This window comes from Neolamprologus multifasciatus, chromosome 11, assembly GCF_963576455.1.
Source record: "Neolamprologus multifasciatus chromosome 11, fNeoMul1.2, whole genome shotgun sequence".
In the NCBI taxonomy this organism is placed as follows: domain Eukaryota; kingdom Metazoa; phylum Chordata; class Actinopteri; order Cichliformes; family Cichlidae; genus Neolamprologus; species Neolamprologus multifasciatus.
In genome coordinates this window covers 6,733,291-6,758,764 of record NC_140449.1, presented here as the reverse complement: position 1 = coordinate 6,758,764, position 25,474 = coordinate 6,733,291, and the positions used below count along the sequence as shown (strand labels likewise).

The window sequence follows — 25,474 nt, the reverse complement described above, 5'->3', positions numbered from 1 at the left end:
ACTGAGTTTTAACTCCGTAATCTCTCCACCTTTTCACTAACTTCTCAGTTTTGCTTCTAATATATTGTTTCTTTGACACTGTATCTAATTTTTTTCCCATTTCTTCATCCCATCCACTGCTGCAGGCTTATGTCTACCATGAGTTTGAATATGAGGTATTTGCTATTATACATAGTAGCTGTTAGGAGTTCAACATTAGCTGCTGTAGTCATAGCATTTTTGTGCTCTGATAAGTTTTTCTCCCCTATTCTCCAAATTACTCATTTATGGTTAAATTCGTCTTTACAACAGGGCTCGATATATTCCAAGATGCACACACGTTTATCATGTGGATACAGTGACAGATCTGACAGATTTCCACCCATAGAATCTTATTATTACTTGTCCAATCCAAAACGGTGACTTAGCAAATCCCTCAATCCCTTAAAAAGGCAAATTTATTAAATTTACAAACTCAACCTTATTGTTGTCCCTTCAATAGCTTTAATAAAATGTGCTGTTTTTAAGCAAAAATAAATAAATAAAATAAGCCGAGCAATATTAGTATTGCTAGTGGTGCATTAATGGCTCTACCTTGCTAAGGATCAAAACAAATCCTGTTTTCCTTGCTTTTTGACTTTGCTGTTGGAACACAAACAACAGTGACGTCACTCCCAGCTCTGACATCTGACTTCTGAGGCAGATGGAATGCAGCATAAGTCCTTGGCTGTCAGTAGTCTAAAACCACTATTTCTGACCCCTCCACTGTTTGTCCTCATGTCTCTGCTGTTTTATTTGTACAGAACACCCACAAGCCCGAGGCTCTCTACAAGCTACAACAATAAATAAGCTCCTTAGCTTGAATCTTGGGTCATTCTGTTTATCATCAAGCTCATCTCTAAATGGGGGATGATCATTTCATTTTCCTATATACACATTAATACATACATACACACATTTTGCACTTATGTTCCTGGGCTTGACAGGCCACCGGTGTCTCCAGTGTGGATGACATGTGCTGTCATGGACTAGAGACCTTCATCTTTCTCATCCAAGGACCAGAGTTTATTTGTAGAGGCCACAGGGATGGTTGTTAAATGGTGGGAGGAAGGTTATTCAGAAGGCTATTCAGAAGGTTTAGTGTAAGAAATAGTGGTGCATGGTAAACTTTCTTCTTATCACTGCCACCGCCAGTGATGCAGGAGAGCAGATTCTCAGTTTATATTAATTTCATTACTCTCAGTAACCAGATACACTGTAATATAAATTGTCCTTGGAAGTTAGCAGAGTCAAAGGCCGCAAAGATCCTCTTTTCCACTGTCTGATAACAAAATTTATGTTGCTTGGACCTAAGTAGACCCTGGTGTAGTCGTGGACAAAGGCATTATAATTGTAACTTAAGCCATTACATATAAACAAATATATTCAATATTGTTACTCTAATTTCAATCTAAGAAACATGTTTTATGCATGAAAATTCACATATTCCATATCTGATTTAAACAAGAACTAGTTTGCACAATCTAGGATCACAACTACTATATGTTATATTATTACTTTAATGTGGTTATAACTGATAACTTATAACTGCAGAGCTCTTGTAGAGGCCCTTTTGTCCAGCTTCTGTCATCACAGGCATTGTTGTTTGTTTTTGTTTTATCAGGATGACCACGAAAGTGGCTCTAGTTCCACCAGTCGCAGTGTCTCAGACAGCTCCAAGGCTGTGGCCAAGCCCCGTCGCCTACAGCAAGCTGCCCCGAGTGACCCAGACCTGCCTCCAGGTAAGTGATGTAAACTGGCTCAGTGAGGCTCTTCTGATTCCCTCACCTACCTACTTGACATCAACATGTTCCTTAAAAGTGGACTGCCTTAACTACATCAGTTCATATGATCTGATATGGGACTGTCAAAGTGACCACCTCTGGTTAGCTATGACTTCCCTGCTCAACATGCAAACAAAGACACAACTTCAGTATACAAAGACCAGAACTCTGCATTGGTCCAATTTTGCAAACCTCCATTCAACTGCAGTTGCAGTTTCAGACTACCGGATTAACCTGTTACCTAAATTTATTCTAAAGTCCAATAGACTTTAGAATAGATTAGGACCAACTACAAAGTGTGCTTAAAATAATTTTTTGGTGACACACTATGTATGTGCAATATTATAGTTATTATTGTTTTGGATTTTCTAATTAGTTTTTATTTTTATTTCGTTTTTCGTTTTTGATTCTGTTTAGTTTCAGTTCATTTCCAGAGTGGGATTCTCCTGTGAGTTTATTATTATTATTTTTTTCAGTCTTATGTTTATTAATTATTATCTTAATAAATATTGTTATTGGAGGGCACATGCTGAGGCAAGATCTAGGAAAATTAATTCAGGTATAGCAATAAAAGCAGATAACTTTTTGAATGTGTTGTAGACTTCCAAAGCTTCAAAAACATGCCCACTACTGCCCCATCAAGGAAGATGTTGTTGTTTTTTTGTTGTTGTTTTTTACCAAAATAACCAACACTAAAACTAAGGATATATCTATATATCTATATATTTAGTTTTTGTTTTTAAATTAGTTTTTCAAGTTCACAAAATTGCTTCAGTTAGTTTTATTTTATCCAAGGAAAAGTAGTTAACTAATATTTTTTTCATATTTTATAACTTTACATACTTTAGCATGTATGTATGTATGTATGTATCATCTCCCGTTTACCCTATAAGAGTTTTTATTTTGGGATGAGCCACGTAGCACTGTTTTTCACAAGTGTAAATCACCCAGAGTGAGCATGGGGAATGTGCCTGTTATAAATCATATGGTGATGGCTCTTATCAACAAAGCTCCTTGACCACATGCCTCCCACAGGGCCACGGATTCCATGCCTACCTTACTGCAGCACTTTAGTGCACCTCACAAAGAGCGGTTTTGTTTGAGAGTGGCTGAATAATAGAATTAAAAAAAATAATTTATACAGACCTTTCACACCAGAACTTGTGAACACCAGGGCCCTAGTGTGACTGAATGCATTTTTTACCCTTATCTTTTATGTTGACAGTTTTATTTTTCAAATGTATGGATGCAGTTATTTGATCAAATACCTCTGAACATATAAACTTGTGTAAGAAAATTTTCAAGTAGGTGTGTAGGTGTGCGACAACCTTTCAACCTTTAAGATCTATGAAAAATAATCTGTTTAGAGAGCACGAATGAAGGTAAAAACATAATCCAAGAGGCAGGGGTCATGAGCTGAGTTAGGTCAGCTTGAAAAAAGCTTCACTTCCAAACCCTGGTGTGGTTGAATGTATGAACTTACACTCCTGGCTTGTTGTATCTTGGGAGGATCCATTTCCAGGCTTTACATTATGAGATAATATCTCTCCCCAGCTGTTAAAGCACGGTTCCTCACACCCAGGCATCTCCCTTTAGGGCTGCTTCCAACAGATCTCCCAGTAGTGTGTGTGTGTGTGTGTGTGCGCCATGTTTTTAGTGTGTTCTTCTGTGTGCACACCCTTAACTTTTCTACTAGCAGACCTTATTTCAGCCCATTACAGACTGCAGAGACAACTTTGGGGTCAGAGGTTGCTGCACCTCAGTAATGACAAGGAAGCAAATGAATGCCGTAATCCCAACCTACCTAATTAAAAGCTTGAGGTTAAAAGGTAGATGAGGTAAAACTAACCTGCTATGACTCAGACAGAGGATGTTTTCCCAAGAATAAGATACAAACCAAACCTGACAGGAGGCTTTAATGTAGTTGAAGTATGGTGTTTTTTTTCAGAGATGGGATGCTTAACATTAGTGCCTCCACAATCTGTTAAAGTGCTGAAATGTTGTCTATCAGAAAAAGATCATGTCACTACTATATTACAGTTCCTTTGAGTTACAGAAATGCCTTCAAAAGCCATGGTATGCATGTGTTTTTTTAATGTCATTTTTTGTTTCTTTAAGTTATTGTATGGGTAGTTGGCATTAATGATGCTAAAACATAGCTGGGAAGTGCAGCTTTGATGCAAAGACTATTCAGACTTTCAAATCTTGTGGCAGAGATAACTCTGTCTCCATGTAAAAACCTAACATAAGTCATAAATAATACATTATCTTTGTAGAATGTGAACTGTTGCATGTACCGTATTGTATGAACATATAATAGATCTACAAGTAAAATGGATGCACAGTTGATACATCTCCATATGGATATGCTCTTCAGTGCTAATACTGGCCAATATACTACCTCACGTGTCAAACTCAAGGCCCGTGGGCCAAATGTGGCCACATCATTTTATCTGGGTTTTTTTTTTTTTTATAGCTACAAAACAAAAACATCCACAACAACAAAAAAAGGATAGCAGCTTTTTCTCTAACATGTAGAAAAACAGTTACATATGTAACTTCTTCTCACTGACAGAAAGGGGAGTTTCACTGGTCCGGCCCACTTAAGATCAAAGTGGGCTGTATGTGGCCCGCAATATAAAATTAGTTTGACAACTCTGTACTGCATTAGGGCTGTTTGAAAAGCTGCACTGTGCTTTCTAATTGTAACTGGTATATTAAAAAAGCCACACAACAGTGCATCTTAATCTTGCATTTGATGGTCTTTTAGTGTAAATGCATAAAATATGTAATGTAAATACATTCTGTTCAGAATTGTGCACCATTTTTCACTGCATTTTAATTTTCTGTTATTTTTTATTTTAATTACTCAATTTTTAAAAAAAAATTTGGATTGTGTAGCAATTTGTGACTATATGTCTGTGTAAAGCACTTTATAAATACACTGTACTTACTTACCTTTACCTATTATGATACATTACATACTTTCAGTTGCCATCATGCCGTAAGCCAGTTTACAGCTTCCACACTGATACTTGTATTCTAATCCTACTACAGCTATTATGTCATACATCACTACTTTTTAGAATTTTAAAAGACTGGTGATTAACATCCTTTTTGTACTTTCTTGCTAAATCTTTTAAGCTATGTGCTTTGTCAGTGTAAAGTTAGTTGTGCAAATAATTTTGTGTCAGAGGCAGTGATAGACAGGTATAATTTTGAGTAAATGGACGATACAAAAATGTGGCAATGGTTGTGTACTTGTTAGCCTTAAGCAAGATCTGTGTTAGATGTAAGACCCTCACAGCGCAAAGACCTGTTTAGATCTTTGTCAGTATCTGCGTTTAAAAACCACTTTGTTGCGTCTTATCCCCTTAACTCCCATCTCCTTCAAAACAACCAAAACTAAACATGGTGATACCAAAAGGCAGGCCCTTCACAATTATCCAGTTATTCAGCTCTGAGCTCTCACATGCTGAATGGATTTATCGTCCTCGTTCACTCTGTGGTGGAAAATAGTGATGTTAATTCATATGCCATGGGATTGGTAGCCACACAAAGACCAAAGACCAAGTGCTTCCACCTTGGGCGATTCTGTGAGTGATTATGTTTACTGCTGCTTGTGGGGGGACGAGTGGCCACCGTTTGTGAGAACCACATTTGCCTGTTCCAGTAGATTCCTGCTTTGGTTCTATTCACGCCGTTGAAAATGTGGTTTGTTTTATATGACTTCAAAGCGATTTAATAGTGGCAGTTCTCCCTTTGAATCTGTGCTAGCCATACTGAAACCTATGAATTTGGTGTATCAGAAGCTGCCCTCCAAATTTTTTGTTTCAAAGCCTGTAGTCCGCTTATAAGTCACAGCATGTCTGTCTTTGTGAGTGCAGTAGGATCTTCAGGATTTGAGTTTTTTTTGTTTTTTTGTTTTGTTTTACATTTTTTGTTTGTGTGTCTAGTTGAAGGAAGCTAGTACACAACAAATATTCTTGATGTGCTTTCATGAGTACATAATTGAATTGTGTGCAGAGGGGATTATTGAGAAGGAATAGTTCTATCTATATATCTTCTGTTCCCTTAAGGAACAGAGGCACAACACATAAGTATGGGAAATTACGCCCTCGCGTTTTTCTTTATTTTAATGACTATTTACATTGTAGATTTTTACTGAAGGAATCAAAACTGTGAATGAACACATACAGAATTATGTGTAGTTATTGGTAGTATTTAGCTTCATGAGGTAGTCACCTGAAATGGTTTTCCAACAGTCTTGAAGGAGTTCCCAGAGATGCTGAGCACTTGTTGGCCCTTTTGCCTTCACTCTGCAGTCCATGTCATCACAAACTATCTATTGATTATACTATTGATCAGGTGGCTGTGGAGGTGCAGAACTCCATCACTCCATCACTCCATAACTGGAGAAGCTTTGGCAGCTTCGGCAAAGGCGTCTCTGATGCGCCTGAACAGCAGCACCAGGTATTTGTAGACTATGCCCTCGAATGCATACCTGTGGTTTGGGTGTATAGCCACATGATTGTTGCAAACCAATCATCTGGGCCAGCTGCATTCAAAAGCTGTCAGAATGTTAGCGTATTGAACTTGTTCATTCATAAATATTTGTTCAAGACTCGGAGGTCAAGAATGGGATGAATAGTGTACTTATTTCCTCTCTGAGTATCACTGCTGGCTCCTTGTAAACAGTGGGTTTATAATTCTGAGGCGGTTGAGCCGGAACTGCAACTGGTAACTGTGTGGTGAACAACCTGATCCTTAAGTATGTGGAAGATGATATCGTGCTGTTAGTCAACATCACCTCAGGAGAGTGTACAGTGTACACTCCAGTGTGTACACTGTACACAGTGGATGATAGCAATGGTTCGCACCACCCACGGATAGGGCGCTTAAGTGTGTCACTGAGGGAGGTGAGCAGCTTCCTGGGCATCGGGTCCTGCTGGGGGCCCAAAGGTGGACCTTTGCTCCAAGCCAACTGAGTTAGAACTTGAACAGGAGGCTGCGCTCTCGCTGGAGGCTCACCCACCCCAACAGTGTGTTCTGCTTTCTTGTTGGTGGCTTGGCTTCCCAGGGTCCCATTGTGGTTGGCCGGCCAGCGTGGCAGCAGCACCACACTGGGCTCTCCTGCTCATCCTCCAACAAACCATGAATGTCCAGGTCGATGTCCAGCACATCATTGTCTTCCTGCGGAGTGCTGGGCTGAAGCCGGTCAGTGCTCCTGCATAGTTCTGGCTTGTCTTCGGTTAACCCATGAATATATTCTATGGGGTCAGCCCAGATAATTGCGGGGACATCAACAGGATACTCCTCGTCTTTGGACTTGGAGAGGGGAGGGTCATGCCATGTGAGGACAGTTGTGAACAGAAGATTTCTGCTTTTCTTGTTTCAGTTTTGTGTCCATTCCAAAACGCAAAGTAAAACACTACACAGGAAGACTCAAATTTAGAAGCGTGGGCAGCCTACACAACAACTGCACGATGGAGGCTAACTCCAACAGGGGCAGTTAAGCTAACTTCAAGCTAGCAGACAATCGAGCTAACTAGCAGCAGCAAGTTAGTCCAGTTTAGCAAAGGTGTTCTTAGTTTTTATGCTCTTTACCTTTCTAAGGGATGACTGTGATAACAGGGGTAATGTGTGCAAGTAGGCCTGTGCATGTCATCACAGGTCAGCCAGGACACGTGGGGACGTGATATCCTGTACTTATGTGTTGTACCAAGTGAATTGACCGAAAGGAAACAATTTCTTCAGTTTTCACTGAGTGAAATTATATATCTAGCTGAATCACATTATATAGAGATCTTAGTGAGATCTTTTTCATTTTCTTGTTGGAAACAACAATAACAGACCTAATAAGAGTTTTCAGTCTGCAGTTTTCAAACCAGTAAACAGCACTCATGTCATGAGCAAAACCAGAAGCAGGAAAAAAGGAAATGCACTAACTGTAGCTAAAAATAGTATTCTGTGATTTGAGTTCATTAACAGTGATCTAGAAACTAACCTGCATTTAATGCAAATATTACAAATTGCAGCATCCTCTCATCATAAATATCAGCAAGAAAGAAAAAATTTCAATACTGGATTGCAGCGATACAGTTCACTAATTTACTAAGACCATCCCCTCACTCTTATTTTGAAAGTGTAGTTGCAGCTAACCAAGTAGCCCAGCTACTTGGTTATCACCGGTTGCTGTCATTGACGGCAACCGGTGATAATAGTCCTTGTTCTTGTTTTGTCTTGTTCCCTGAAAGCCGCTGTAAGCTGGACAGCCAGTCTAACCAGAACCTGCAGTTTCAGACATAATTCATCTGACGTTCTACCTTGCACATCGAAGCAGCAACACAACAAGAACTAGCACTGATAGCTGTTGAGAGTATTGGGACATTTACCCATAATGTAAATACAGAAGCTTTTATAGTATTAGTGGAAACTGCTAACTAAGGAAAGAAAATAACCCATACACACGAAGGCTGGTAATTTCTCCATCTGAGTCTTTGTTCTGCTTTGGTGCCTTTCTGTACCATGCATGAGTTCCTTGAATCTCCCACTTTACTATAAGGGGCCCTAGAGCTAACTGAATAGTTAGCATAATTAGACGGCTTATATTGCTGTTTTAGTAAGAATCTAATCATATATTAATGTGTTTCCATAGTACTGCTGGAAAGTTACCTCAGCGGAAGTGAGATCCTTTCACTACTGTCTTTGCATTTTTTACGTAACTGAAAATTAATAGTGGCTTACTGTATTTTATTAAAGATGCCGCGTTCCACAACAGGAATTGTATTTATGCTTCTGGTCACATTGGCAATAGTGCTAATACCATTTTAAATAACACAGCAATACAACTTCACAGTATATTTAGTGTCTTATGGACTTGTCTTTTTCTTTATGGCTAATAACTGTGGCAAAGTTGCTAATACTTTCCATATACAGGAAAATGGTGAGCATGTACAGTATAGTGTTTCTTTCCTGTATTGCACAGAAGAGACCACTTGGCCTGTTCTTAGATCACATAAAGGAGCTGGTTTTTCCAGCCATTTTATGGTTGAACAGTTTTAAGTGGGCTTCTTCCCTGTGGGCTGCAGCACAGGTGCTGCCTGTGTCAATTGTTTACAGAAGTTCAGAGCAGTGCAATGGCTCACAGGGAGATGGATTGGGGCCTTGGACTTGTTACAAGGCAAGAAGAGGTATAACAAGTGTACAAGCATGCGAGAGAGAAAGAAAGGACACCCTGACATGTGTAAATTAGATCCAGAGAGGTAAATAGCAGGGGGTAAAGTGCTGGTTTTACTGCCCAGGCTGCAGGTGCAACATCGGCTTTCTGACTGACCCCAGAAACACACACACACACACAGAGCCACATTCATGCATGTAAGGAAGTTGCCAGGCACACACTCAGCTCCACTCAAGACAAGCACATACATGCATGCAAGGCCACGCACAAGTGTCATGAACACACATTAAGTATGAGTTGAGTTCATATTATGTCATCCTCTCTTCCTGCTGCTGTGTTTGGTCAGGCAGCTAACTCATGAGAATTTGGTCAATTGGATTATGCTAATACATAGTCGGGCCTGTGTACAAGTGGCAGAACAGTTAACCAATTCATATAAATATTTTCATCAACAGCACCATTTTGTTCTACTTAATTATTGGTTCTGTTATGCCCTGGGCCAGGCATGTAGATACAGGAAGAAAAACATTTGGTTTGGAAAATAAGGGAAAAGCATTAAAGCTTTATATATTTTAACTTGTAGTGACTGTGTTTAACAGTACTTGGGAGGAATGAATAATGCCATTGGTCCTGTGGTTAGGAGGATTTATTGCTGTATATTTTCATTTTTTATGGTCGAAACTCCCCTGTCTGTAATATTTTAAGTTATTTCTTACTTTGTTGAGTAATGACCTTACCATGTATGTTTTTCCTGCAAAGCTTCTGTTTCTGGGCGTCACTGTGGCCATTAGGAGGTACTGGTAACACTGCAGGATGGCTCCCTCAGCTCTGTTGAAACCCAATCTGTCATGCTGCTTTTTCTCTTGTGCTTGCTCTAGGCTACTACATCCACCCACTTCCTCAACAGAAGGACTGTCACCCTCACCTCCCTCAGCCTTTAAAAAAGTTGAATTCTGTAATTTCTAGTTTTATGTATAATTGAGAATCCTTTCTCTTCATAGCCTCAAAATGTGAAAGTCACACTCTCAAATGTTTTAAATTAATTAATGCATTACATTTCTAGAAGTTATGACCCAAGTTTTTCCAGTGTAAATTCACAGTGTACTAAATAGTTATTATGCAGGTCACTCATTGGTTCTTTTCTTTTGCTCTTTTTATTACTGGCAGATTTTTGTCATGAGACATATTAATACATACACTGCAGCCCTTATCTTTTCTTGGTAATACCTACAGAGCCTTTTTTTTTTTTTTGAGAATTCTGCAAATGTCAGAATTAGTTGGACTGGACATTAAACAGTCATTATGCTACCAGCTCTCTGCTACAGAGTCTCTGTAATGTCTGATTGAACCCATGTGAGAAAACTGCAGGTAATTGTTTGGAGAATTCACATCAAGCAAGTGGGAATATGCAAGTCCTGCCCAGGTGCCACCCCTCACCAAGCAACCCATTTCCATTAGTGTCCTTTTACTTGTGAAAAGGGGAAACATTGGAAAAATGCCCAGTCCTGATTATCCTGACCTTTGAGGAGTTCATAAGTTCCTAAATAAATTGTTTTTTTCCCCTTCATATTATGAGATTCCTATGACAGGGATTTATTGTGCTTTTAATTGCACTATTCTGTGTATGTATAAAGACCCATATTTTTATGTATGAGTGTGTGTGAGTACTTATTCAGTGAAAGTTGGTTGTGTTTAAGTGGACACAAAGGTGCCTCAGTAGTTTAATGAGCTTGGAAGGGATATAGTCATTGCAATATGTGCATAATTTGGAGTTAAACAGGATTTTACATCTGAGAGAAAGTAGAGTCCTTCAGATTTATTAATACACTGTGATTTAAAGAGCTGCAAATTTTGTTGAGGATGATTTTTTTTTTCTTCTTTCCTTTTTTTGGATAGAAGAATAACATGCCAGGATAGTCTCTTATTTACAAGTCCATAAGGATGGCAGGGGTCAGTGGTACTGCGTCTACACTACACACTGTGGAATGTAGCTCTAGTTTTTACTCTTTATTGTGTCTCAACACAAATGTAATCTTTCATATATCTAATATGTCCTTGTCCATGCGTTTTTGGGTCCTGGTAATTAGGTTTATTGTCTTTGTGTCTTTGTGTACTTATTTTATGGGTTAATATGATTCTTATGTTTTAACCTGTGTGTTTGTAGGCTATGTCCAAAGTCTGATCAGACGTGTGGTGAACAACGTGAACATTGTGGTGAACAACCTGATCCTTAAGTATGTGGAAGATGATATTGTGCTGTCAGTCAACATCACCTCAGCAGAGTGCTACACAGTGGATGATTTATGGGAAAGAGCCTTCATGGACATTACTGGTGAGCAATAGCCTCTTAAATTCCTTGGTAATTAGATTAACTAGTAAACATACTGAGATAGTAGCCCCTATAGTAAACATTTTAATAATTAGTTTTAAAAAAAGGACAAACAAATGTAAAGATGTCTCATTTTTAAAGCCAATACTTGAGAGAAGGATATAGTATGCAGATTGAGATATAGTATGCACATGTATGTACAATATATGTGAATGTAGCTTGTTTCCTTCAGGCCTTGTGCTCATATGCATTTACTGTATATGTTGTCTATTATTATTATTATTATTATTATTATTATTATTGCAAATAGCAATTAAAAGACCGACAACAATGTTCAAATTTCTGGCACAGCAGCAGAGGGAGAGCTTTTCCCTTAAAGTACATCATCATTTGTTGTTTGGGTTTAGCACAGGTGATGTTAACAGGAATAAGCCCTATGTAAAGAGTGCTAGAATTGTCTAGAAAAATAATGGCTGCTAATGTGAATCCTCCAACATCAACTCAAGTGTCAATGAAGTTCATGGAAGTTGCTGGGAAGAGGAAGTGTTCGTCACATACTTCTTGAAACTAACTAGTGAGTACTGTAATGGTTACTGGCACTGTTTAGACAGTGAAATAATTCTGGGAATAGATCCTGTTATCATTCTGCCAAGGGTAAGTGAGTCAGTATCAAGTGAGAACCTGATGATGTGTGGCCAACCAAGACACACACACACACACACACAAACAAACTCTCTGAGCTAGCTCTCTATTTTAACTAGATCACTGATAATGAGAATTTGCTGTCAGGAGCTGCTCTCTGTTAGTGTGTGCATAATTTAACTTGTTTGTTTTTAATGATACCTCATTTTGTTTTAATCCTTTTTTCTTCTCTTGCTTTTTTCTTTGTGCAGCTCCAGAGTTGGTCCTAAGGAAACTGATCAACTTTGCTGACTGCACCGTGTGTTTGGACAAACGGAATGCTAGCGGCAAAATTGAGTTTTACCAGGACCCGCTGTTGTACAAATGCTCCTTCAGAACACGCCTCCATTTTACATATGACAACATCAACTCTAAGATCCCATCTGTCATAAAAGTGAGCCAGCCTGTGATTTTAGGAATAACTGCCATCATTTTAGCAAAGCTCAAGGAAATGTTAGGGGTTAATATAATTTCAATATGCTGTTGTCTGAAGATTCCGTATGATGGAAAAACTTACATTTCTATTAACAGTTTACAGATGTCAAAGATTAATGTGGCTGACTTTTGTTTGGGCAGCTGTTCTCACATCAATGGCAGGATAATGACTAATATCAGTGAATTGTTGTCAACCAGTGACTTTAGATATATGTGGAAACAGCTGCTTGTTTTGGGAAGATTTTACTTTCTTCATGAAAATCTAAGGTACCACTAGAAATGATCTGAGACACGACTGAAGTAAAATCGGTGTTAGAATTTTAAGTCAAGTGCTGTTAGTACATACTTTTTGGGGGTACTAATCCTACTTTGAGCACCTTAACAAAGATTTGTTAAAGAAATTTCATCCATTTTGTATAACTGCGAACACCTAGTTGGACAAAAGCTCTTCTACACTAAGATTTGTTTAGAACAAATATTTAAAAAGTACTGGAATTCTAAGATAAGATGATAGATGCATTCTGTATTTTTCATATAAATCTGTGCATTAATCGGATCAAATATCAAAATCTAATTTATAGCTAACTATTTTTCAGATCCATACCATGGTGGAGAGCCTGAAGTTGTCCATTACCGATCAGCAGCTACCCATGTTTATACGAATCTTGGAGCTAATCATTGCTCTTTACTATGGGGAAATCGGAGGACACAAAGAGGATGAGGGTGAAGAAGGCAATGGGCATGCGAGGGATTCTGGAGCAAGTTTACCTGGTGAGTGAGATTTCTTATGGAAAGCAACAGTAATTCTCTAACACTTTGATTGGTTTGTTAATGTTTTATGTTTAAAACAAGTTTTAAGACAGTCCACAAAAGTCCACAAAAAATCAGTATCATAATAGTAATTAATTATAATTCAGTATCATAATAGTTCTAAAGAAATTATCGTGTTTTAGTAGCTAATTGAATTTCAGTTTTAGACTTAATCACTAACAACAGCTAAAGCATACGTATGTTTTGCTCTATGAACATTTCAGTGGCTAAGTATGCTTCTTATCACCATAGCATGTTTGACTCAAGTGACATACAAAGCAAAACAAATCAAATTTTGCATGGTCTTACTTCATGGTCATCCCGTGACTCTGCATGTTGCCTTATTCCGATCAGGGGCTTTGTCTTTTTTATATGTTGCTGTTATTCCTAAATGGGACATTTAACATCGCTTTGACCATGGTGTGCGCTCCTCCTGCTTTTTCCACAAACAAAATCTGGAGCGTATAACTCGATACAGACCATTGTCATCAGGCCTGATCACCTCCATGTGGTTGGAAGCAGGAGAAAGCAGGATAAGGAGAAGAAACTAGGTTGAATCAAACACAGGTCCACCTCTATCTTTCTAATTGGAGCACATGGTAAATCACACTGCTTATGTCCAGCTGTGAAGCAAAACGCATAGGTGCAGTTGTTTAAAGGCAGACACCGAGTTGTACAAAAGTGAACACTCACAAAACTGCACTCATTTACATATATTTATACAGTATACTTTGAATAACTGTGGTTATTTAAAAAAAAAAAAAAAAAAAAGACATCCCTTTTCCCCTGAACACCCATCTCTTAAAATGCTCATGTATGAAGTGTCAAGTCCTTCTGGGCTAAATCAGCCTCTCTAGCACCAGGAGCAAATTATGGTGGAATAGAAGTAGTGGGCAGAGGGGAGCGTAGACAGCCCCACACACGGCCCTTTCCTCGCTCGCTCTAACTTGCTCCCTGCCTCTTGGCGTGGAACTTTCGTTGCAAGTTGGCGCAGCTTCCAGTTCAGTGTCCAATGCCAGATGTAAGAGTCGGTGTCATGCTACTGCTATGCGGAGCCTCTGAGAATGAATTAGTATCCCATCACAAAAATATACAAGAGGGGACCAGCTCTTGGAACCTGAGCACCCCCAGATCTTGTTATGCTGGAAGTAATCGTCAGAGTGAAGAAGCTGGAGGGGGCAGGGGGGCAATTGTGTGTATATGCACTGTAATAAGTAGGTGTGTGTGTTGAGAGGGCTCCAAACATATTCATAAACATGATTTTAAATGTGTGCATTTCAGATTTATGAAATAAAGCTGATTTTTTTCCCTCCTGGAAAAATAAGAACAATAAAGCTAAAATGATTTATTCTTTTTAATGACAAAATATAATTTTCCAAACCAGGACAGACAGCCATACATTGAGTCGGAGCACTACACTTGTAGAGACTGAATTGGCTTTCATGCATATTTATTGTTCGTGGGCTATAGTTTGTAGGAAACCGTCATTGTTACATGATTGCTGGAATATGATACCAACATTGTGCATAGTACTTCATAACATTCATTGATTTCCCATAGGCTACTTGAGTTTTGCTGCATGTTCTGGTTCCACTGGCCTGTATGTGCGTTTCATTTATTTACTCTTACTTTGAGTTGGCTTTTGTAACTGATACTGTTGCACCGATTGAATTTTCCTAGTGTTTCTTTGTTTGTTTTTTTATAAAATGAGGTTTATTTGTGTGAGGGTGTATATATGTGGTCAAAAGATTGAGTTGAGAGTAAGGAATAAATTCTGTATCTACTGTGTAATGTATTAATAAGCCATGACTTAAGTGGTCTGTTTTTAAAAAAAAATTCAAAGGGAATATTAATTTTCCCCACATGTGAAGGTGTTTTTCTTTTTGCCAATTATTGAAGTGGAAAAAGCCTTGTAATGTGTTTATGTGCCCATGATTCACTGTGGCTGCATGTTGTTTGTTTGAATCGTTTCCTTTTAGGTAAGAGCCAATGTCTCATTAATGAATAGGCTTGTTAGGTGAAGATTGTGCGATATTTGTGTGTCACTAACCAAAACAACCCTTCGGTTAGGATTACATGGCTAGTTTTCTTACTGTCTGAAATTCAGTAAAGTCTGAGAAAAACTCTAAAGAATTAAGTGGTTGGAAACATAGATGACTAACATGCTTGGATGGACCAGCTGGTCACAGCAGTGAGAGTTGTATGGTTTCAAGAAGTATGTGAAGAATTATGAACTGAGGACTGTGGCTGCTGAAGTGTGGCAGGGTATGTGCATCTCTGTGTAACATACACGAGCCCTTATACTTGTTACTTGTGTACTTTTCTCCAATATCATATGTGCATGTGGATGGGACTTGGTGTTTAGTGTTTGCTTTGTAGGAAGGCTTAGCCTCCATGTCCCTTGAAGTGTGCTGAATGGAAAAGACCTTCACACAGGAATCAACCAGAAACCACAGGCTGTGTCAGTGTTGCTAACCTCAAGTAGCTCTCTAGTGATAATACATTGGTATGACAGGACATTTTTTTAGTCATTGTTTCGTTTTTTGTAGTGTTACTGTGAACATGGGATGACCTTTGAATTTAGTGGTTTAGTGGTTTCTGCTATTAGAGTTAAAATTGCTTTTACAGTAGTATGATGTTAATGTCATGCTGGTAGCAAAAATGATGTACGTAAGTTCAGTTATGAAAAAAAAAAACGTCGTTATGAATGCATTGCACTATGGTATGTATTTTTGCATCAGTGGTTATCTGTTAAGCTTAGATTGAGTATTAACATGTATGCATGTCTACACAAACACCTGCACAATCAGTAGATAGGAGTAGCCTTCACTGAATGGTCAGGTAACAGTCCACCTCTCCCTCTATAAACATGGAGGGACATCTACTGGCCTGTGAGAGCACTGCCTCTTTTTACTACTTCCCACTCACTTTCTGTGTCACTGTCTCTTACACCGAATCCTTTCCTAGCTTAGACCTACCCTGCTGCTTGAAGACTCTGGACTAAGAGAAACCATACATGACGCTGACTGTCATGCAGTTCTTCTGAGCTCTACTTAAGGATATATGGACAGATGTTCATAGAGTGCTGCAATACATACATTGTTAGTTGGCAGACATTGATTGTACTCCCAGAGCAGGGCTACTTCACACCTGTGTGGTCATAGTGCTCAACGCCAAGGCAGCATACATTCTGGCCAGACTACATCACCGTTTGGGAATTTTTCACTCACTTCTAAGGCTTAATACTTCAAAGTGTCCTTAAGCTGCTCTGTTTTGATCACTTGATTGGTAATTGTGCTTTTATTTTGATTGCCTTGTAATTCAAATGTAGACTTCGTCAGGCTGTGATGTGAAGTGAAAGAGCTTAACTTGTTAAACTGACACCTCAAAGGCTTCCTTGAGTAAAAACAAAAAAAAGGAATGAGCGATGGAATCAGACAGGGAGATTGGGATGGAAAGACAGATAAAAAAGCCATAACATGGGATTTCCAGCTGCCAATTCACAAAGTGAAAGATTTAATTAAAATATGTCATAATTTTCACCGCCTTACCCTCTGGGATTCCTAAGTTGTGACCTCACGGACAATATTGTTTTCTCGTAGAGGACATGAGGCCACAAGGAATGGAATTACACATTCTTATGTATTGACATCAGCTTCCTCTAACCCAATGTGTATGGAAACATACATGATGGGACCAGTTCAGGGGTCAGGATCAGGAATGGATGGGTGCATGGTGGTTTTTTGACTGCTCAAATGGTAATTGGAGAAAAAGTGAAGACTTTTGGTTGTTTTTGTAAACCAACCCCGACAACTTGCCACTCTGTGGATTTTCTACAAAGTAGCCAGTGCTTTAGTGGGTGGCTGTAGCTCAGGTGGCAGAGCGGATCAGCCACTAACCAGAAGGTTGGTGGTTCGATCCCCGGCTGCTCCAGTCTGCATGCCAAATATCCTTGGGCAAGATACTAACCCCATGTTGCTCTCCGATGCATCCATCGGAGTGTGAATGTGTACGAATATTAGATACTCAGCACTTAAACTTAGAAGTGCTTGTTTGAATGAATGAATTGAATGAATTAGCTGTATAAAGCGCTTTGAGTGCTCGAACAGAGTAGAAAAGCGCTATATAAGAACCAGTCCATTTACCATTTACCATTTAGTCAGCTCCACCCCATCTTCCCAAACTTATAGTTAACACTATTGCTAAGTTTCACCTACGCTCCTAGCCAAGCAGTGTTTATGCTAGTGGCTCATAGTTACCTGGACTCCTGCATGGCTTCCATTTTAGTAGTTGGCTTCTTACCAAACATGTGATTTTACCACACGCATAACTGAAATTGGCCTGTGCTGTTGGGTCCAGCACAGACTGCCTTGACCACTGGGTCCAGTCAAAGCCCTCTTCTGTCAGGATGCTGGCTGACAGCCTTTGCCCTCTGGCCTCTGCTGGAATGAACTTCCTCTTGCTCTGTGGAATTCATGCAGCACTGAGTTCATGTAACCCACAAATACTTACACACCTGCCTGCTGGAGCGTTGGCAGAAACTACTGTGAAACTTCCTTGTTCTCTGCTGTTTTTGTGTGTTCTGTTGACAGCTGAAACAACTTGCTAGAATTAAAATGCCCCGAAGGAAAGGGTAAATTAATTTAGTGTGCCGCCCTGCATACAGACACTTCCATTATCTGCAAGTTTCCCCTCTCTTTAACCAGGTTGTATTCAGAAACTGCCACTTTAAATGCATTTACCTGTTGGGGTAAAAGTGTGCTGAAAAGGAATTATGTCACTGTTTTGTTTTGGATTTTTTGTGTGTGTGTGTGTGTGTGTGGGGGGGGGGGGGGGGGTTGCTGATATATAGATTTTTCTCTTTTACTGCAGCTAATTCAGCTGCAGTAAAATCCTAAGTTTATGTTTAAATGATATCTAATTAAGACTTTTATCTCCTTCAGGAATGGATGTAGACATGGAAAGGCGATCTAGCCAAGACCTCTACATACAGTCTGGTAATCCTGATGAAGCAAACCAAGGTTGGGTGTCCTGGGCTTGGTCCTTCGTTCCAGCCATTGTAAGCACAGAGGAAGAAGGAGAGGATGGTCTCTACCAGCAGCGAGAGATGGGAAGCATCCCCAACAGCTCCCAACACCACACACCCAAAGACCCCATTGTTTCCATAGGCTTCTACTGCACCAAAGCTTCTGTTACCTTCAAGGTAAATAAGATGTTTGAAAAAATAAAATAAACACATCACCATCATAACTTAAATACAAAATTATGTTTCGATATGAAATAAATGTCCATTTCCACAGCAGTGGTTTAAGCATTCATTGGACTTGTGTTAAGCCTGTGACGCTGCTGCTGTTTGTAATATAGCAAGAGTTCATTTATCATTTAAAACAAAGGATTTAACTAAATACTAGCAAATTCTGGAAGTAACCGTCGCACTGTAAGGAAAGAAAAAAAAAGCTTAAGATGAAAGGAGAATGGCCTCTACAACAGTATAATGATCCTAACCAAGCCTCAATAGGCTCAAGCTGAAAGTTTTGGAATGGCCTTCAGGCCTCCCAACAAAATATCAATCAAAATAATACAGAACTGGAAGCATTTGAAACAAGAATAAGAGAAAATCCCATACACAAGAAATGAAAGACTCCTCACAACTACAAAAAGTATTTACAAGCTAGGATATTTTCCTAGAGGAGGTTTTACTAAGTACTGACCATGAAGGGTCATGGACTATATGTAACCCATTGGCTTCTGTAGTCTCAATTTTAAAGCCTGAGTTTAAGCTGTTTCGGCTCTTTTGGAGCCAAAGTAACCATATTTGGATGTTGGATTCATAAATTGTATGGGTGCAATGCACAGACCCGGATGCTGGCTAGTTAGCGCTGAGTATAGTCAAGTAAAATACTAGAATTTCACTTGGCAGAAATGAAACACAAACTCCTTTATGATCCGTGCCACACAGGAACCTATATAGTTTTCCATATAAATGCTCCAAACTGCACCAACATCGCGAGCAGGGTCGAGAGGTTTATTTTAGTCACTCGAAATATTGAAGGTGAGGCCTATCAGACAGCTGCCTGTGGCTACAGCTGCCTGTGGCACACCTGTCAATAAAGCAACCACAATCCTTACTTTCAGCCTTATCAGTATCTGCATCTCTGTCCCCCCCCCCCATATCACCCCCTTTATAGTTGTTACAAAGAGAGAAAATATGCACCGAGCTCAAAACCATACTCCCTACCCTTGAATAATCCTTTTACTTCTGTTAACTTATTTTAACATTGAAAGCTTTCACTGGGGGGGGGACTTGCTTTTCGTACATTTCGGACATGAGGTAATTTTTTTGCCACTCTGCCAGTGTAAAAGAACCAATCTGTCAAGAATTTGTTATGATTTCTACATTTAGGATGCCTTTATATTAGAATTTTTTGTCTTCAGTGCATTATTGTCACTCTAACTGGCCACCACACAGCTGCATATTTTAATTTAATGGTCAGTTTCATTTTAAGTCTCAAAAACTGCTTGATCCTCAGGAAGCCCCAATCCTCTTTGTGTTTCTGTGTGCGGTATAGGGGAGGGCAGTATAACCGCTAACTAGCGTCTCGGGTCACATTAATGTTTTAAACATTATTCATGGTATGATGACCATTCAGAAATGGACCCCAAGCTTTAATCCTGCCTGCTCACTCAGAATAGTTGGAATTCATCTGTGTTTCCTGTCAGATTCAGGCACTTTAGATCACATTACTGGTCTTGTGTGTGTGTGTGTGTGTGTGTGTGTGTGTGTGTGTGTGTGCGTGCATGCGTGCATGCGTTTGTGTGCGAGAGCGTATATTACTTGACGGTGTGATCAGTAAAGGGGAGGTTTGTCTCAGGCCAAACAGACCTTGGTGTTTTTCTAATAATGTTTAAATTGTTCCTGTATTGTTTGAGTTCTTTTAATCAATTAATTGCCTCTCATCTGCAATAATTGCACACAGCTGAAAGGATGGTTTTTAAAGCGTTCTTGTCTCTTTCCTACAAGAAAGTATTTAGTATGAAGGAATTTTCATGTCTTTGAACAGCCACTGCTTCAACCTGAGTTTGACATGAATGTGAAATCAGAGAGGTATTTTTAGATTGCTGACGCATTACTCCTCAGATCTCTTTGATTAGAAACATTGGCAGTGTAATTTAATGACTTTTACTCACATAATGCATAGTTTAGCACTGACCATTTGTTCCCCTCTTTTACTTTTGCATACTTGCCAAACTCTCATTACATGCCAGACCTCGTGCCATTTTTCATTCGAAGAAACATTGTTTCTTTAGATTGTTTCTCTTAATTATTGAGCCAATAGTCGAATTCAGTTGCTTCCACAGTTGGTTTTAAAACCAAACCAGTGATCGATCCATGTTACAAGGACAGTGTTCACTGTTTTTACATTTTAAAGATACCTCATAGAGAATAATTTGATTGCATTCTACTCTAAATTATAATAAATGGGACTTTATAGGAAAGATATTGGCAGCTGCAGCTTTGTGTATTTGTGCTGCTAACACGTCTTCTGTCAGCTGTGTCATCTCAGACTTGGGTACAGTCAGAAATGCCCCAACAGACTAGATTGAGAAATTCTATATTCTTATTGGATGTACATTCATAAGGTTTGTCTGCTAATTTGCAGTGATTTACTGTCAGTGCCACTGTACGCTGATCTGGGCAGACAGATCTTGCCATTACTCACTGGGACTCTCAGGTTGGAGTCAGGTGGCCCCTGCACGTGATTAAACCATCAAAATTGAAAAAAGGGGAAGGGAATGAGGGCGAGAGAGTCTGCTCCATCAGTATGGATAATAGGGCACAGCTGCTTTTTCCTCTACACCTGCTTCCTGTTGAATGGGTTAGGGTCTGCACATTCTGCACTACACCCACTGTTTTGAAAGTAGCCAACCTCAGAAGCATTGCGTTGAACCCTTCTCACCCTGACCGACTAGCTTTGACCAGGTGCTCTCTCTGTCTGCTGGCTGTCATGCAATTCTTCTCAGCTCTGCTTAAAGATATATGGAGATAAGCTTGTGTGGTGCAATACATATATTCTTAGCTGGCAGACATTGATTGTATTCACAGAGCGGGGATATTTCACACCTGTGTGATCATAGTGCTCAACTCTAAAGCAGCATACATACTGGCCAGGCTACATCACTGTTTGAATTATTAGGCCAAAGAAGTGAGTGAGAAATTCCCCAGTGGCCCTTAAGCCTGGTCTGTTTTGACCAGGTGCTCAGTTTCTCTCTTCCTCTCTACTTCCATTTACTCAACAACCAAAATTAATATTCTGCTGAACCATTCCCCTTTTATAGTCAGTTTACAAATACAATAAATTGCACATTTCATTTTCCCCTTGGTATGTGAATCGCTTTAGTCATAGTTTTACAGTCATCCCACTAACGCCAGAGTCTCCTCCAAAAGCAAAGAGGGGATGTCCTGTGGGTTGATGAATGTTCTTGGAATCCAAACATCACTACAGCTAGCATCTAGTCTCTAATCTAAGAAAATCTTGTTTGGATGTCGTTGTTGGTGGTTTTAACCATTATTTTTCTCTAGTTCTTCACATCGGACACTTCCAAAACCTTTGCTTGTTTTTCAAATCATGCATTTGTTTTAACTGTCGGTGAAACCGTTAATGTCCTCGGCTAACATTTTGAGGCAGTGAAATTTCACCTTGAATAAACTGGCCTTTCTCTCATCTAATTTTGTTATTTCAAGTTTATTGCTGCAGTCCTTTTTTGATCCTGCCAAATCACAGCAGGTGAACTACTTAAGACATCAGTATTCATCATCCAATACTTTCATTTTTTGGGGACACCAAGTATATTACTGTTTAATTTAAAAAAAGAAGATGGAAAAAAAATTATTATTCTTTTCTTGTACTTTTATTGTTTATGTATAAATTATATTTAGTCTTTTTATTTTTATTTTTCTCTTAGTTGACAGAGACTCAGTCAGAGAGTAGCTACTATAGTCCTCAAAAGGTCAAATCCAAGGAAGTCCTGTGTCTAGAGCAAGAGGGAATCACGATTGAGGTAAGTTTAAGTTTATAGTTTCCCCTATCATTTGTGATGTAGTGCATTGTTGTGGGGCTGAACGGAGATAGATATGAATTTTACTATACTCAGTTACACTAAACTGTTACAATTTTTAGCTAATGAGTTATCTGCATATTGTAATTTTTAATTGATGTTGTCATTGTAGAAATGAGAGAAAAGAAAGTAAATTCTATGCATTTATTCTTAAGGAAAATGTGAAGTTTTTATCCTGGTGTAGATTTCAGCCCCCACCATGAATTGTTCCACAACATTTACTATTATCCACTCTGAATTTTGTCCTCAGCAGCTTTGTTATCTATCATGGCATGGGAAGATCAGTAAAGATACTATTTAGTTACTTACTCATTAGTCACAGTTTGGCTGAAGTTCCTGTTAAATCTCTCAATGAGTACATGAACAAAGCCTTGCCAACTCACTAATCTTTAGCTTCTTGTACACACACCGGAGTCTGAATCAAGCTCACATCTGATCATTTACCCATTTTCCCTCATAGAGAATAGTTTTAAACCCTTTTCTCTGATTACCTGGTTGGAGTAAGAAAGGGGTTTTGTGCCCCTGAGATTTCTACCAGGTGTTTCTACCAGAGTTTTCCAGTTCCAATTTTTATAATTTATGCCTAGTCTCAACGAGAGAAGTCGAGCAGCCTGAACTAGAACTAAATATGAGTGTTGAAAGGAAAGGGGGCGGAAAAAAAGGGGAAACTAGGCCTTATAATAATTGTATGGGGAAACATAAAATGTTTTATTAGATTCTCTGTTTAGCTATCTGCTGGGTAAAGCAAAGACACAGAGAGAAGAGAGGGAAAACCACACCTTTGTGGTTGTAGTAGCTGCTGGACTGCTACTGCACTCAAATATGCATCACTCTCAGTCGAAAAGAGAAGCTGCCTTGCTTTTTTTTTTTTTTTTAATCATGACAAAATGAGCCCGCAACCTCAATATAACCACAAACCAGTATAGCATGACTAGTCTTGGTATCCACTATTTTGTCAACACTACATTATACATTTAAAATCTATAATAATGTAGTAGTTAAGTTGGTCAAAGAACATCTGTGAATTATTGAAGTCTTCTGTTGTTTATTCCCATTGGTGTCAGTGGATTGTTTTAAGGCCCATAGATGCCTGGTGTTCCCTTGGCAGAGACTTCTGCAGATTAACAAATAAATTCCCTCATTATTTAGTAAAGTTATTATTGTTGATTATAAACAATTATAATACAATTATAATACATATATGTATATGTGTGTGTATATATATATATATATATATATATATATATATATATAATTTTATTTAATTTAATTTAATTTTTTTTCTTGGTGTTAAATCTGAGCTGAGTCTTTCTTTGGGTTTTATTTCAGGTGCTCATGATGGGGGAGCCCTTCTTTGATTGCCAAATCGGTTTTGTGGGATGTCAGGCACTTTGCCTGAAAAGCATCATGGGTGTACGAGATTTTGAGGAAAACATGAACCGCCGTGAAGAGGTGAAGAAAGTATTTGTAAAAGATCACATTAATGTTAACTGAGAGTTAAAATTATAGGAACTTTGAGAAATACTAAAAGAATTTAAATAGCCCCAAACACTCAAGCAATGTCCCAGCAGCCTCCAGTGTCAGGAAGTTGTTTTTTAGTAAAGTTCAAGGTCCCCCTTTAAAAGAAATATAGAACGGAATATAATATAATATGTTATAATATATATAATTTGCATTTTGGCTATATTAAATCAATAATGGGATCAACTGAGCCTTTTTCCCTTTTTTATGAATATGAAATAAATGATCAGATTTTGCTTTTTAGGTGTTTGATGAGTATATAAACTTTTTTTTTTAAAAGAGCTTTCTGAATTTTGTTTGTTGTATGGATTGTATCGTTTCTTCAGCCTGAAATGTGTCCTCTTTGCTATTCACATTTGTCTTTGAATTTGTCATTTTGTGTACAGGATGCAGTGTTCTTCAGCTGTGGGGACAGTCTCAGTAGTAAAGGAATGACGTATCTCACCAACTCTCTTTTTGACTATCGGAGCCCAGAGAACAATGGAGTCAGGGCTGAGTTTATCTTGGATGCTGCTAATCACAAGGTCACAATAACCAGAAGTCTGTGCTATTTTACCCAAAAATATACCCCCCCCCCCCCCTCCCAACAGAAAAAAAACAAAGTGGAAATTACTGCCTTTTTCTGGGATAGATGGACAAAATGCAGTAGCAGACTATGTGTTTCACATTGCGATACTCAGAAAACATCTACCTTACTTACAGTAAACAGTAAAACAAGCATTGCAATCAAGTATTTAACCAAATGCAATAAAGGCTGGAACAAGGCTCTCTGACCTTTGCTGGTCATTTACACAGTTTTAATTAAATGAAGCACCTGTAGCATGCACCCAAAAAGAAACACTTTACTCTTTGAATAGAGTATAGCTTAACTATATTTAATATTTATATGTTTTTATATTGTTTGTTTCTTCTACAAAAGTTGAATTGATCTATTAAAATATAGTAATACTAATTTAATGTAGTAGAGGAATCTTTTGGTTGTCTAAGTAGTGCTGCTGAAGCCATCATTCTGATAGCTCTCAGCTCACTTCATCAGCCTTTACAGCTCAAGTGTTGACTCTACTTTGAAATATTCATGACCCTCGATGCTGCAATTGTTTGGAAATCCAGCCATCCATCTCTTCATGCATAAAGCCTACAACTCAGAGGTTTCAATGTTGATTCATTAGTCGTTTTGAAACCAGCATGGCTTTGATCCATAAGAATGCAAGAGCTATTAGGGACCTCCTAATAAATATTACTCATTAACCTGCCAGCCTGATAAGGCTAGTCTGAAATCTCTGTTTAGAGAAACTGTGGGCAAGTTTGGGGTGGGGTGTTAAATGTGTAAGGGGGGCCTGTGTAATTCTTTGTCTCCGTTTCCTGCTTGCTCACTCATTCTGACTGTTTATCAGTGGTTTAGTGTGGTGTAGAAATATAAAAATACTGTGGAAGACAAGGTCAGTTGTTCTTGACCTGCAGACTAATGATGATGAGCCGTGACCGATACACTAACTCCCAGGTAGTTAAAATGAGATAAATTGGATGTTTTTATCCTATATCTCATTTTCATTTGTAAATAATGACCTAAAATAAATAGCATGGCTATGTAAGAATGCT

The 25,474-nt window shown here is 38.7% G+C and overlaps 1 protein-coding gene across 5 annotated transcripts in view; it reads left to right on the top strand.

Annotated features, from left to right (window-relative positions):
• Positions 1-25,474, top strand: part of vps13b (vacuolar protein sorting 13 homolog B) — a 317,427-nt gene that overhangs the window by 21,899 nt on the left and 270,054 nt on the right. For 3 of the 5 annotated variants that reach the window (XM_085178380.1, XM_085178383.1, XM_085178381.1), the window contains exons 4-12: positions 126-155; positions 1,643-1,760; positions 11,147-11,314; positions 12,205-12,386; positions 13,024-13,198; positions 18,181-18,440; positions 22,202-22,297; positions 23,684-23,806; positions 24,262-24,399. In XM_085178380.1, the coding sequence (XP_085034506.1) occupies positions 126-155; positions 1,643-1,760; positions 11,147-11,314; positions 12,205-12,386; positions 13,024-13,198; positions 18,181-18,440; positions 22,202-22,297; positions 23,684-23,806; positions 24,262-24,399 (1,290 nt within the window). The remainder of the gene's footprint in view (positions 1-125; positions 156-1,642; positions 1,761-11,146; positions 11,315-12,204; positions 12,387-13,023; positions 13,199-18,180; positions 18,441-22,201; positions 22,298-23,683; positions 23,807-24,261; positions 24,400-25,474) is intronic. The other 2 variants (XM_085178382.1, XM_085178384.1) reach the window with 1 other exon arrangement.